The following is a 16,216-nucleotide window of genomic DNA, read 5'->3' as shown; positions in this document are numbered from 1 at the left end:
ACCCCCAGAGCAGATAAACTGTGTTTAACTCACCCCCAGAGCAGATAAACTGTGTTTAACTCACCCACAGAACAGATAAACTGTGTTTAACTCACCCCCAGAGCAGAAAAACTGTGTTTAACTCACCCCCAGAGCAGATAAACTGTGTTTAACTCACCCCCATAGCAGATAAACTGTGTTTAACTCACCCACATAGCAGATCTGTGTTTAACTCACCCACATAGCAGATAAACTGTGTTTAACTCACCCACATAGCAGATAAACTGTGTTTAACTCACCCACAGAGCAGATAAACGATAGGTTATGTAGATAACCTAGTTATATTAGTATTGGCTAAGCGTCCCGCTCTGAGCCTTACGAGATACTCATATCTCCTGTGATACCTAATGTATCTCCCACGAATAAAAACACATGCACCCCACCTGTATGGGGCCCCGCCCCTTATGGTGGCCACCGCCCATATAACCATGACCCTGGTCATGAAACACCCTTCCTCGCCAAAACCCGTCCCAGGAAAAGATCCCTCAAGAGGGAACTCAGGGCGCGCAGAGCGGGACGCTTAGCCAATACTAATATAACTAGGTTATCTACATAACCTATCGTTATATTTCGTATTGCATCGCGTCCCGCTCTGAGCCTTACGAGATAATGGGGAAGAGCGGGCGCGAGACCCGACAGATGTACCCCCTGAGGACCCGTAAGCCCACATCAAGGGGTGCGGGGAGCCCTGTCACCCCATCCTTCCTAACGAAGGGGGGGCGCAGTCAACTCCACCTGAATGCGAACAAGAGGGAGCCAGAACCCCTTGAACACACCGTACAGGCGGAACCACGTGTGACTCAACACACTGCGGCCCATACCCATACACTCCTGCTACCCGACCAAAGGACGGGAAGCAGGAAAGGCCACAGACCCCAGAACCGCCTGGGAGACAGAACCCCCGGTCATGTCCATGAGGAAAAACCTTACAAAGGAGCCCGGGGAGGACCATGAAGCTGCAGCACAGATGGCCTCCACCGAGGCCCCACCCAGGAGAGCGGCAGAGGCAGCCACCCCACGAGTGGAGTGCGCCCTGACGCCCCCAGGGGGATCCTGCCCAGCCAGCGTGTAGCAGAGGGTAACACCCTCGCACAACCAATGGGACAGGCGCTGCTCCGACAGTGCCTTACCAGCACGAGCCCCACCGTAACAGACAAAAAGCTGGTCGGTAACCCTGAAATCCTGAGTACGGCTGAGGTAAATCCCCAAGCACGGACTGGACATGACAGGTGAAGGCCCGCATCTAACTCACCAGTGTGAGGAGGAGGACGAAACGCCTGAACCACAATATCCCGGGAGCGGAAGGAACTCCGGATATTCTCAGGCACGAAAGCAGGATTAGGTCGCAGAGTGACACCGCAATCGGTCCGAAAAGACAGGCACTCTGGATGTACCGAGAGAGCACAGAGCTCACCTACGCGTTTAGCGGAAGTGACAGCCAGAAGGAACGCGGTCCTGAAGGACAGCTGTCCCAACGGCGCCCGCTCGAGCGGCTCAAACGGGGCCAAGGACAACCGACCGAGGACCAATTGAAGATCCCAAGTCGGAGCCAAGGAGCGTTGCACCGGCTTAACGCGTCGAGCGCCAAGCAGGAAACGCTTCACAAGAGGGTGGCTGAACAAGACATCCCCTCAAACCCCTCATGATAGGAGGATATAGCTGCTGCATATACCCTCACCGTCGAAGCCGACAGTCTATCAAGGAGAGACTGGAGGTAACTAAGGACAGCAACCAGGGGGCAGGAGACTGAGTCCTGGCCCCCCGCCTTACACCACACTTGGAACATACGTCATCTGCCCGCGTAAGCGCGACAGTGGAGGGAGCATGCGCATTCCAGATGGTAACACCATCAGGATCAAGAACCTGCGCCCCTCAACGTACCCGTCCCAACAACTGACCCAACAGATGTATGGGGAAGAATCCCTGGCGGCACGGCATCGGTCCCAGACCTGCCTGGCCATGTCCAGACGCAATCCTCACCCGTCAGGATGAGGGCCGCCCCGCGACAGTACACCTGCACCCACATTCTCCCTGCCGGGGATGTGGGGAGCCCTTAGGCCGCGCAGATGGAGGACGCCCATAGCCAGCCGCCCGCCGCCTGGTGCAGACAGGGGGAGCGTACTCCTCCCTGTCTGTCGATACACGACACTGACGTCGTATCGTCCGTCCTGATCAACACCATTTGTGGACCAGAAGGACCGCTTTCAACACCAACACATTGAACGTAGCGCAGACCGGGCAGCATGGTTTGCCAGCTGCCCCCTACTGCGTTGGCCCGACGCATCACCAGCGAGGGAGGCGTCGGTGAAAACGCGACGTGAGACAGCGCCGTAACCGTCCTAGGACGGAACCTCCCGAGCGTGTTGACAACACGCTCCGAGATGGATGCCCATAGCCCTCCAACCGTTGACTGGGAAGAGGAATACTCTACATCCAGTCTACAGCAACCCCAGGCTGGTAGAGACCTGCCTGGTACGAGACCTGACGATCCACCTTGACCGCGAAGGACCAGAACGTCATCAGGGCAGAACACTCCGTAACCCCGGATGACGCAGAGGCCCCAGTGCGGCCTCCACGCACTTGGTGAAGATGCGGGGAGCCAGAGAAAACCGAACGGCAGCCTCTGGTACTCATACGCTAACCCTGCAAAGAAAGCGTAGGTAAGCCCTAGGATGGAAGATCGGGGATGCGCATACGCATCCTACAGGTCTATGGAGGAGAACCAGACCCCCACCTGACAGTGTTCAACAGGTAGGAGACGATCCAAAAAATGCTGAACCTTCCCATGGGACAGGTCCAGCCTGGGTCTTACACCCCTCCCTCCCGACTTCTCGGGCAGAGAACACCGGGAGGAGAACGCCACGACGATGGCTTGCTTCGTCCACAGAGATTGGATCTCGTCGACCAGAGCTGTCCCTGCTGGAGACCCCGACAACAGGGTCTGTACCAAACCTGAAAACGGGTGGGGTTGTGTAAACACAAGTCCCCGCCTCACCATTCTCTCCATCTACCTCGACATATGGTACTGCCGTAGTCATATGTGACGACACTCCCAACGCACCCGCCGTCACGTGGCGCAGGTCCGCCAGGAACTGTAGATAGTTGGCCCGGTCCCCCCCGCTGTGCGAAGACAACCCTGGAATCGTGCGAGGAGCGCGTTTCGTGTCGGAACACCTGACCCTGACACCACCCACGAGGCAATCGCACCCAAGGGGGAACCCCGACAGAAAAGGGCCTGTCTGATACGGGGGGCTTCCGATCAAAAAAGCCCCCCCACTGAACACCCCTCCAGAACATGCTGAAGGAGTTGTTCTGCAGCCGGACATGCAAGGTGTAAGGCCCCCATGGGTTCCTACACACCGTAGCCCTGCAGTGATATCACTACCACCCCAAACCATGTGAGCTGCGACCACTTGCCAATATTCCAGGAGTGGGAGCACCAACATGATACCTGGCCTGGCGAAGGCGAGGCCGGGGAAGCCCGCACTGTGTGCCTCAAAAGGTTTCGAGCCCCCCTGCTGACAACACTTAAGTTGACAGACGTAACACCAGGCTCAACCAACACAGTTCAAGGTGTGGGAGCCGCTTGACAGCACAACATTCTCACGGACAGACCCAGGCTCAGCCATCAACTGGGTGTCAGCCCCTGTCTCCATGAGAAGCGAAGAATGGGGCCGCATACGCTTCAATGAAGGTTCGCGGCCCGCAGCCAAAGGAGAACGCTCAGAGCCCCGCTTCTGGGGATACCAGAGAGAGGATTGAACGGGGAGCGGGCTGCTCGCGGCAAAATGACGACGGAGTGGTTTACCAACACCGAAATCACCCAAAATGGCCGATCCCTCGGCCGCCAAGACTGTCGGCCTCGCGATACCCTGTCGATTCTCCAACCAGGGCACCACTGGCGGGGGAAACATGGCCGCCTGTCGAGGGCCCCGTCATCGCCGCTGACGAGGCCGTGCTCTCTCTTCTTCTGGCTGCGCGGTGTGAGGCGGTGTAGGGCCTAGGACAATACCGCCCGCGCTCCAGCAGAAGACCAAAATCCCCTGCGGAGAGGGGAACCCTGAGCGGTTATAGCTTGCGGCTGGGTCAAAGCTAATAACGTCAACAACCTTGCGCGATGTGTCGACGTCGGCCGGCCCTCAAGGCCCCTCCACCAGACACCATTTCTTTAATAGAAAAAACACCAATTCGAACACAGTTCTAATCGTTGCCAATTCCATACCGTGGCGGTACAAGCCTTAACAGCCCACCAGCCACTCGCCAGGCCGACCCATGGTGTCGGCCGGGCGGGGCATTGTTTCAATATATCAAAAACAAAGGACTGACGTTAACATGGAGCACCAGTGGTGATTGCAAACAGCACCCTCCACTGTGGTGTGGACCATGAAAAGGTTAAATGAATAAAAGAGCTAAACCACAAAAACTGTAGAATGAGCAAACCCATACACACAAAGTTTAAGGGGAGACGGACCAGACCCGTCTTCATTCAAAATATTCACAACAGAACACCAGCCCTAGTTTAGCCCATTTACCAAAAAAGGTAAACAAAGCCCCCCCCCCGCACTACTCCCCCAGTATACCGATTGACCGTCAGTATGAATGGTTTGAGAGGAGAGAAAGCTGTAGCAAGACAGACCTTCTCATAGCAGAGTGACAAAATGAAACAATAGCCCCCTACACAGGGCCGCCCCAGGAGATGGGGGGCCTCGCGTCTAAAAACGCACAGGGCCTCACATTTCTCCCAAGCGGCCCTGCCCTTATACTACTGCAGCCTAACGCCAGGCAATGTGGAACCCAAGACAACAATTGCCTGTGCACAGACACGCAACATGTTTACCATGTCGGCTGGACCCATAGCCCCACTACCCGACGCCAACCCAGATGGGAACACCGTTCAACAAACCCCGCCGGAACACAAGGTAATACCTGGCTAGAACCTAGCCACGACCTACCCCGTTGTCAACCCATTTACCCGAAAAAGGTAAATAGAACTCAAAACCCCACAACAGCTACCGACTGACCTTCATTGATGAACCGGGCAAGAGGCGGGAGAGTGACAACATCTCACGGCGGAGACATTAAAACAGCATAGCAATTAGCAGTAGTGATAGCATGCGGCAGTAGCGATAGCATGTTAGCATAGCTTTAGATGTCTTAGCAGCACGCCCAAGACAGCTTGGAAACCGTTCCCTGCAGAGAACGTTCACCAAACCATCTTGCCCCTGGCGCCAACACACAACAAGGTTGTGTTAACAACACAAACCAGCATTACTAACACTAATACCCATGCCTGAAGACACAGGGCCTACCTGAGTACAAGCTGGCCCGACAGCCAGCCTTGTACAGCTGAACCTCGATGTGCAGTCATCAAACGAGGAACATCACAGGCCCGTCGTGTCGCCGAAAACATGCGTCGAAGATGCCAGGGGCCAGCAACCTCCGGTAAGCTTCCAACATTATTAATCTTCCTTAATCTTTTCATTCCGCTAGCTCGTATGGTGCACGCATCCAACACGCTGGGACGAAAATAGAGGAAGGGTGTTTCATGACCAGGGTCATGGTTATATGGGCGGTGGCCACCATAAGGGGCGGGGCCCCATACAGGTGGGGTGCATGTGTTTTTGTTCGTGGGAGATACATTAGGTATCACAGGAGATATGAGTATCTCGTAAGGCTCAGAGCGGGACGCGATGCAATACGAAATATAACTGTGTTTAACTCACCCACATAGCAGATAAACTGTGTTTAACTCACCCCCAGAGCAGATAAACTGTGTTTAACTCACCGACAGAGCAGATCAACTGTGTTTAACTCACCCCCAGAGCAGATCAACTGTGTTTAACTCACCCCCATAGCAGATAAACTGTGTTTAACTCACCCCCATAGCAGATAAACTGTGTTTAACTCACCCACATAGCAGATAAACTGTGTTTAACTCACCCCCAGAGCAGATAAACTGTGTTTAACTCACCCCCAGAGCAGATAAACTGTGTTTAACTCACCCACATAGCAGATAAACTGTGTTTAACTCACCCCCAGAGCAGATACACTGTGTTTAACTCACCCCCAGAGCAGATACACTGTGTTTAACTCACCCCCAGAGCAGATAAACTGTGTTTAACTCACCCACAGAGCAGATACACTGTTTAACTCACCCCCAGAGCAGATAAACTGTGTTTAACTCACCCCCAGAGCAGATAAACTGTGTTTACCTCACCCACAGAACAGATAAACTGTGTTTAACTCACCCACAGAACAGATAAACTGTGTTTAACTCACCCCCAGAGCAGATAAACTGTGTTTAACTCACCCACAGAGTAGATCAACTGTGTTTAACTCACCCACATAGCAGATCAACTGTGTTTAACTCACCCCCAGAGCAGATCAACTGTGTTTAACTCACCCACAGAGCAGATAAACTGTGTTTAACTCACCCCCAGAGCATATAAACTGTGTTTAACTCACCCACAGAACAGATAAACTGTGTTTAACTCACCCCCAGAGCAGATAAACTGTGTTTAACTCACCCACATAGCAGATAAACTGTGTTTAACTCACCCCCAGAGCAGATAAACTGTTTAACTCACCCACAGAGCAGATAAACTGTGTTTAACTCACCCCCAGAGCAGATAAACTGTGTTTAACTCACCCACAGAACAGATGAACTGTGTTTAACTCACCCCCAGAGCAGATAAACTGTGTTTAACTCACCCCCAGAGCAGATACACTGTGTTTAACTCACCCCCAGAGCAGATAAACTGTGTTTAACTCACCCCCAGAGCAGATTAACTGTGTTTAACTCACCCACAGAGCAGATACACTGTTTAACTCACCCACAGAGCAGATAAACTGTGTTTAACTCACCCCCAGAGCAGATAAACTGTGTTTAACTCACCCACAGAACAGATAAACTGTGTTTAACTCACCCCCAGAGCAGATTCATAAACTGTATTTAACTCACCCCCAGAGCAGATAAACTGTGTTTAACTCACCCACAGAGCAGATAAACTGTGTTTAACTCACCCCCAGAGCAGATAAACTGTGTTTAACTCACCCACATAGCAGATCAACTGTGTTTAACTCACCCCCAGAGCAGATCAGATGTGTTTAACTCACCCACAGAGCAGATCAACTGTGTTTAACTCACCCCCAGAGCATATAAACTGTGTTTAACTCACCCACAGAACAGATAAACTGTGTTTAACTCACCCCCAGAGCAGATAAACTGTGTGTAACTCACCCACATAGCAGATAAACTGTGTTTAACTCACCCCCAGAGCAGATAAACTGTTTAACTCACCCACAGAGCAGATAAACTGTGTTTAACACACCCCCAGAGCAGATAAACTGTGTTTAACTCACCCACAGAGCAGATCAACTGTGTTTAACTCACCCCCAGAGCAGATCAACTGTGTTTAACTCACCCCCAGAGCAGATCAACTGTGTTTAACTCACCCCCAGAGCAGATCAACTGTGTTTAACTCACCCCCAGAGCAGATCAACTGTGTTTAACTCACCCCCAGAGCAGATCAACTGTGTTTAACTCACCCCCAGAGCAGATCAACTGTGTTTAACTCACCCACAGAACAGATAAACTGTGTTTAACTCACCCCCAGAGCAGAAAAACGGTTTAACTCACCCCCAGAGCAGATCAACGGTGTTTAACTCACCCCCAGAGCAGATAAACTGTGTTTAACTCACCCCCAGAGCAGATAAACTGTGTTTAACTCACCCCCAGAGCAGATAAACTGTGTTTAACTCACCCCCAGAGCAGATAAACTGTGTTTAACTCACCCCCAGAGCAGATAAACTGTGTTTAACTCACCCACAGAACAGATAAACTGTGTTTAACTCACCCCCAGAGCAGGGAAGCTTTGCTCATCTCTCAGCTTGATCTCCACCAGAGCCACGTTCCTCTCCTCCTCTTCCCTGGCCAGACGCTGCTGAGCCGACAGCCCAAAAAGCTGGTCCACAGAACTCACAGGCTTCCTACACACACACACACACACACACAAACACACGCACAACAAGCCAATCTTCTTTGAATGGGTGTGGCTGTGTTGATGCTCAAAAGTTGAAGTTAGCTATAACCAGTGTAGTTGTTTGCAGTGGGTATACTGCGATAATTCCCTCCCAGCCTCCCACCCTCGCACCCGTAACTTCAAAAGGCACGATCACCTTTTGTTTTAAGTGAAGAGCGATGGGCAACCAGTAAGCCTTGGTCAGGAGACCTCAGTGACCTACTGGAGATATATGGATTAATCAGGTCACAGATGTAGACAGCTGCCTGATCATGCATGACTCTATATTTGAAAACAAGTACACAAAAGGGCTGAAATTCAGGCTCACAAAAGGCTGAAATTTGGCATGGAGGTCAAGTGTGTATGTCTGAGGGGTTTGTGTGGCAATGGGAGTGGCCTATTGCAAAAAACATGGCACAGTGGTCCATGTTTTTTGGTCCTTTAAAAGCTCTTAGCGGGGAGCTCCAGTAGCTCACCACGTACCGCGAGTGCTATTTCAGCGCCGTGGACAACCAGGCTCGTCACGGATCTGGGGCTGAGCGCGTTCGAATCCCGGACGGCAGCCGTGCCTTTCCCAGAGTGTCTTTCCCCCCCATCTGAACCCTTTCAGCCTGCTTCTGTCGGTCGAACTTGACCAAGTATGAATGCGATGAAAAAAGCGATAAAACGCTAAAAGAACCAGCTGACTGGTCAAAGTTTAAAAAAAAAAAGCTCTTAGCATGCAACGGCCCACATGTGGGCCCTCTTGAGGACGATTTGCCCACCGGCACTTTGGCGACCTCTAGCGGCTCGGGAGTGCATATTTTTTAATACAATATATATATATCAAGTCAAGTCAAGTCAAGTCAAGTCAAGAGTTTTATTTGTCACGGCATACAAGTATACAATGAAATGCGGGTGGTCTTGCCCACAACGATGTGCAATACAGTGGTACAATATATAATAGAATCCAATAAAAACAACATTGTGCAATAAACAGGTAACAGGTAACATGGTGTGACATCTCGGTATCTGTACATAGTTATTTACAGAGCATATAGGACATGCTAGGTAGCTTTGGTAGTGCAATACACTGTTACTGTTGTTATACTAATTTAAAGTGGCCTTTCCTTTTGGCCATAAGTGGGTGTGTGCGGCATGAGTGTGTGCCCGCTCATGTTAAGTGTTAAAGTGGCTGCTAGTGTGTGAGCGTGCACAGCGTGCGTGTCGTGTGTGTGCTCATGTGTGCTTGTGTGTGGATAGTTCAGTGTTCTGTGGCACTCAATGTTCATTGTTCAAGGCTCTGATGGCCTGGGGGAAGAAGCTGAGCCTAAGCCTCTCTGTCCTAGTAGCTGGGGTTCGCAGGCGTCTGCCTGACCTCAGCAGCTGGAACAGGCTGTTGTTGGGGTGGTGGGGGTCTTTCATTATTCTGCGGGCTCTGGATTTGCACCTCTTGTTGTATAGAACCTGCAGGGGAGGTAGTGCAATACCCGTGGTACACTCGGCTGAGCGCACCACTCTCTGTAGGGCCTTCTTGTCCTGTGCCGTGCTGTTTCCATACCAGGCAGTGATGTTTCCGGTCAAGATGCTCTCTACAGCTCCTGAGTAGAAGGACTGGAGTATCTTCCCCGATACTCTGAACTTCCTTAAGTGTCTCAGGTGGTAGAGGCGCTGCTTCGCCTTCTTTACTACTGTGTCTATGTGTGTTGACCATGTCAGATCCTCTGAGATGTGGACCCCCAGGTACTTAAAGCTGCTCACCCTGTCCACGGTACCCCCGTTAATCATCAGTGGTGTGTGTGTCTCCTGCTGTCCTCTCCTATAATCCACGATCAGCTCCTTGGTTTTACCAATGTTCAGGAGCAGACTGTTGTCCTGGCACCAGCGTTCCAGTACCTCAACCTCCTCCCGGTAGGCCTTCTCGTCGTTGTCCGAGATCAGCCCCACCACCACCGTGTCGTCTGCGAACTTCACTATGGAGTTGGAGCTGAACTTGGCCACACAGTCGTGTGTGTATAGTGAGTACAGCAGGGGGCTCAGAACACAGCCCTGGGGGGACCCAATGCTCAGGGTGATGGTGTTGGAGGTCTGACCCCCCACCCTGACCGCCTGGGGTCTTTCACTCAGAAAGTCCAGTACCCAGGCGCTCAGAGCGGAGCTCAGACCCAGCTCGATCAGCTTGTCCACCAGTCTGGTGGAGACTATGGTGTTGAACGCTGAGCTGTAGTCAATGAACAACAGTCTCACATAGCCCCCCTTCTGACGGTCCAGGTGAGAGAGGGTGCTGTGCAGTACTTGGGAGACCGCATCGTCAGTGGACCTGTTTGGCCTGTATGCAAATTGCATAGGGTCCATATCGCTGGGGAGGGAGGCACAAATGTGATCCTCGACCAGCCTCTCGAAACATTTCATGGGCACATTTCATAGGCCACCCTAACCCTATATATATAGAATTAAAGCCCTATTTGTTGCCCGTCGATAGCCGTTTCAGGCACCAAAATCCGTTCTCGAGTTACATGCCGATATGTGAGGCGTGCGCCGAAGTAGACTGAAGACTTTTAATTTTTTCAAATACCACTCCCAACTCTTGAGCCTCTACCTCCATCAATCATTTGGCAATCTCTAAATCTCTATTAGACAGGGTTGTAAGCAATGAGTAGGGCTTTCCAATGGTACCCCACGTGGGAATGAGCGAATCAGGGATCTAGGTGAAAAGTCACGAGGCAAAACATGAAGAGAATACTCCACGTCAAATGCATTGAAGTCTATGAGAAAATCGTTTTCTGAGCCCTCTCACTTTTGACCAAAACCTCATTTCTGAACGAATTTTTTTTTAAATTTAGACACGTACTACAGGACTTCAGGCTATGTTTTTTCAGTCGTACCAATTTTTTTGGAAATACTACTCCTGGACTACTAACTACTACAGAAAAACGTGAGTAACAAGTTTTTCTACAACTCAAGTTCAGACCTATGTTACTCTATTTCATTAGCACGAAAAGTGAATTTTCTCTTTCATCTTTCAAAAGAAACCAGGCTCATGCATGTGCTATAAGTATAAAGCATAGTATTTTTGTTTGCAGAAAAAGTATGCAGTCCTCAAAAACAAAAACAAAAATTGCCACTTTTGGGGGCGATTGATAAGAGGTTAACACAGAAATCAAAGTAAATGCTAGGACGTAGATTTCCAGTGTTTCTGAAAGTGTATGTATGTATGCATGTGTGTGTATGTATAATAATAATAATAATAATAATAATAATAATAATAATAATAATAATAAATTACATTTGTAGGTGATTTTTATATTTGTGGAACAAATCTCAAGGCGCTACAGTGTAGAAGAATATAAAAACTAGTAAGAGAGTAGAAAGAACATAAAATAAGTAGGGCTAAAACTAGTAAAAGAGTGATTGGCTTGGTGATTGAAGGGCGCTATGTGACGGCACAATGGCTAGGGTCTGCCCATATTTGGGCTTCCGCTTCCAGGCACACCTGCAGCTAGTAGGCCATCAAGACCAGCAAGCCAATCACAACGGGATGCACGTGTTGAGGAATGTGAGCAAATAGGGGCCAAGGACACACGCACATTCTCTCACATCAGGGGCGCGGAGCCAGACCGGTGAGCAGAGGAGCCGCCCAGCAGACAGCTAGGCTGAGTTAAAGTAGAAGTTAAAGTCAGTAAAGAGAACAGTGGAATGTTTTGTTTGAGTTGAAAATTGTTGTTTTATTCTGCAACCGCCTACACCTGGAATTGCCACAGTATATACAGTCCGCCCATACATATTTGGACATGGACACAATTTGGGCTGTGTACACCACAACAATGGACTTGAAATTAAACAATAAAGATGTGCTTTAACCTCTAACTGTTACAATCACAGCCAGAGCCTCTCTCTCTCTCCCCCTGCTTCCACGCCATTATATGGGCAGCTTCCTGACGCTGTTTCAACACGCTGTCAGCTGGGGTCAATCGACGCACCCGAGACTCGTCAGGTCATCACCAGCCCTGACAAGAGACCTGGGTTTCCTGCCACTCCCTGTACGAGTGTTGCTACACCTAGCTAGGATCGCCTGCCGTTCGGTCTACACTGTCTCCCAAGACACCACCCGCCTGGACGTTCCTGTGGATCACGAGGAGCACTCCTGCTCGCACCTGTCGCACATTCCTGTTCATTCTAAAACCCTGTCTGCATGGTACCTTGGTATTAAACAACCTAAACCGCCTCATTCTCCTCTCCCCGTGTTCTGCTCTTGGGATCAAGTTATCGCTACCCTAACACTAACAGTCCTGTCGATTGCAACAGGAGTCCTACTGTAATAGAGTTACAGAGGCTTGAACACAGCCTGAAGTCTTATCTAGTACAGGTCCAATGTTGATAACAATACCATAAAAATGTTTTTCTAGGGGAGCTCCAGTAGCTCACCACGTACCGCGAGCGCTATTTCAGCGCCGTGGACAACCGTGCTCGTCACGGATCTGGGGCTTAGCGAGTTCGAATCCCGACTGCAGCCGTGCCTTTCCCAGAGTGTCTTCCCCCCCATCTGAACCCTTTCAGCCTGTTTCTGTCGGTCATCCTTGACCAGTATAAATGTGATAAACACATAAAAGAGCCAGGGGAATGGCCAAAGTTTAAAAAAATAAAAAAAAAAAAAAAATCTAGTAATGGTATGTATTAGGGGTGGAACGATACGCATTAGAACCATACACCGTTCGATACGACCTCCACGGTTCGGGGCGCCTGTGTATCGTACGGTTCAGGGGATGCGCAAATAAAAAAAGAAATACCGGTAACTTCATTTAGCACGGAGCCGGGAGAGGTGAGCGCTGGCTGCAGGCAGCAGCAGTAGCAGCAGCAGGTGCTAGTCAGTTTGTGTAAATGGCAAGTGCAATATAAATCAATCTTCATTAAGACTTTAAAAACATTAACATTACATAGGCCTACACACATCTTGCCATAACGTTAGCAGTTTGTACAACACAACGCACATTTTAACTATGGTAGCCCGCCAGCTAATAGTCAATAAAATGTTATCGTAGCTACTAGCTAGCAGAGGAGAAAATGGCAGTCTGAGAGGCGTGGTGTTTAAAGACAATGATAGGCGTTTATTCAACATCCAAGAAGGCTAACATACAACTGTGTTTTACTAACTCCAACCGGGACTATTGCCGCTTTTCCACTGTATGTTATCAACTCCGGTAACGTTACTGGAGCTGAAGGCCCCACATGCTAAAATGTCCCTGCGGACCCGCCAAACCCATAGATAGTTCCAACTCACCGAATTACGTAATCCACCACAGTTGCACTCAATATTTAAATAATGTTAACACTATGGTAGCCGAAAACGCCTTTGGACGTCTTTCCTAGCCATGCTCATTCTGCCGAAGACGCCGTAACTAGTCTTTGATATCAATAATTCAAAAATCTGTGATCGAAATCATATTTCTCCTCCGGGGACCTGAGATGTACAGCTGAGCTCCACTCAACTCTCTAGCGGTTCAAGAGCGCCATTTGGTGCCCGATCGGCAGATCGCCAACAGGAAGTGACTCGTCAAACAGGAAGTGCTCATCCATATTTCGTCCGGGCACTCGCGATCATTAGCAGGACTCTATCTCAACACACTGGATAATCAATCGCTCGCCCTAACTCAATAAACAACGTTATTTGGACGTATATAGTATTATACAACCTGGAAATGGTTCATCAGGATCAACATCCCATAATCGAAAACGGTCTACTCCAAGCTGATCGTCCAACGGCGCGAGGAAGATACGGTGAGTTTCAACGTTATTTTCTAACGTCTTCTATACTAACTGATCTGATGATCATATGACCCACACTAGATGAATGGTATAACGTTGCCCACGGAATTATAAACGCCCCCTCGCCCATCCGGTCAATATCAGATGATACGTAGTAACTTCTAGAAGTACCTCCAGTTGAAATTTTTCATCTGGCACCGATCGCTACCAAACTGTATTTGATAATCAATATAAAGCATTTGGGGCTATAAATCAAGTTCTGGAAAAAGCTGCAGAAAACGATAAAAACATACTTATACTTTAGACCATATTTTAGTATGAATATGTGAATGAAAAAGTATATCGTTGCTACACCCTGAACAATGGATATAGGACATTGAATGGGCCATAATAATGTCAATTTAGCAATAGAATTTAAAAAGTTATAGCCCTGCAAAGAAGGGGAACTTCTCCATAGACAAATAGAGCTGGCTAGGGATGGTAAATTATGAATTTAACCATGGCGATCAAAGTGTTAAGTCTAAATAAATGTAGACAGATAATGTACGTATTTTAAAAATAGAATGAACAGAGCAGTGTTGTTTTGAAACAGTACAGTGTGTGTGTGTGTGTGTTAGTTTGATGTATGCTGCAATTTATATTGATGGCCTTCTAATTTGTTTATTTATTTATTTTAAATAACGGTGACACTTTTCCCTTTGATAAGAAATCCAGCCATATTCCTTTCATTGTATTTCAAACACTGCACTTTAATTTCAAGCGGAAAACTAATCTTTCCATTAACCCTTAGGGGTCACGCTGGAGCTTTGAACCCGTCGGCGGACAACAAAAGAATTAGAATCCCTCTTAAATGCTCAAAAAGGACATCTTTTCAGAAATCGATAAAAATAGAAAAATGGCCATTTCTAGTGCTTTGACATGTAAGGTATACGTCCCCCAACTTGCTAAACCTAATACGACTTGTAAATACGTTTAATTCTTGCTAGATGGTATGAGTGTAATAATCTCCATTTGCGATAAGAACTACATCGCGTCACGAAACGCACATGCATGGACGCGCGCACACACAAACAGCGCATAGGTGTTAATCACTGAGTGATCTAATATGCATATTCTTCAGCGCGAGAGGGGGGGGGGGTTGTGTTTCTCACTGTCTGTCGTTGATAATATAATCTGAAGAGGTCCTGCATTATTATTATTATTATCATTCTCGAGAATACACAGGACCCGACGGAACGTTAATTTATGTATTAAAAGTAGTCTAACATGCTTTTTATCCTCGCCCGTGTATATACCCACGTCACGCTAAAACAACATAACTACTGTATGGCAGAGACAGAGTGCGTGTGTGTACGAGTTATGAGTTATCTCGCAGTTCATTCAAGCGCGCATCACGGTGATGACAGCTCTCTAGAGTAGAAAGGTGCGCTCACAGGGGCGTAGCTGAAGATTCTGGGCCCCATGAAAGAATCAATTTGTGGGCCCCCAATCTATTAAAAAATTGTGGGGCCCCCAATCTATAAAAAAATTTGGGGCATTTGCTGGGCCCTTGGAATCATCCTAACCCCCCCCCCAGCTACTCCCCTGCACACACACACTCTCAAACAGAGAAATCAAAAGAAATCAGTACATTACAGAAGGAATTTCTTGTACAGTCTTGTACAGTGGGTGACAATATTGTCACAAGGAAAGATGAAATTACATACCTAGGTTTCCTCTCTCTCTCTCTCTCTCTCTCTCTCTCTCTCTCTCTCTCTCTCTCTCTCTCTCTCTCTCTCTCTCTCTCTCTCTCTCTCTCTCTCTCTCTCTCTCTCTCTCTCTCTCTCTCTCTCTCTCTCTCTCTCTCTCTCTCTCTCTCTCTCTCTCTCTCTCTCTCTCTCTCTCTCTCTCTCTCTCTCTCTCTCTCTCTCTCTCTCTCTCTCTTCCTCTCTTCCTCTCTTCCTCTTCCTCTTCCTCTTCCTCTTCCTCTCTCTCTCTCTCTCTCTCTCTCTCTCTCTCCTCTCTCTCTGTATCTCCCTTTTCTCCCTCTCCCCAGTCTGGATTGATGTTGTAGTCTGAAAAAATGCCAGGAAATGCTCAGAGAATTGTTGCATATATAGAACACAAATGTTCTAGAATGTTCGATTATGAGATCATACTGTGACATACTCCTCCTGTAGTGTGAAAAAACATGCATTCTCATAAATATTACGATCAAATCTATTTTGTACTTGTTGATACATTTGAAATTGGTTTGGTTATGATCATGTTATTAGTGTGTGTGTGTGTGTGTAAAAAAACTAATTAATAATATAATTATTATAAATGTCTCGCTCTCTCTCTCTCTCTACTATTATATATCTATATATCTATATATATATCTAAATGTCTAAACCTCGGTCTATCTAGTGTGTGTATACACCAGTATCACTGAC

General features: G+C 48.4%; 1 protein-coding gene across 1 annotated transcript in view; it reads right to left on the bottom strand.

The window, feature by feature from the left end:
- The window catches only part of otud4 (OTU deubiquitinase 4), a 138,068-nt gene that overhangs the window by 50,121 nt on the left and 71,731 nt on the right, over positions 1–16,216 (bottom strand). The window contains exon 14 of the mRNA XM_084334900.1: positions 7,896–8,028. Within this exon, the coding sequence (XP_084191026.1) occupies positions 7,896–8,028 (133 nt within the window). The remainder of the gene's footprint in view (positions 1–7,895; positions 8,029–16,216) is intronic.

The sequence above is a fragment of the Notolepis coatsorum genome (assembly GCF_963971535.1).
Source record: "Notolepis coatsorum genome assembly, chromosome: 1".
Taxonomy (NCBI): domain Eukaryota; kingdom Metazoa; phylum Chordata; class Actinopteri; order Aulopiformes; family Paralepididae; genus Notolepis; species Notolepis coatsorum.
This window is presented reverse-complemented; position numbering and strand designations above follow the sequence as displayed.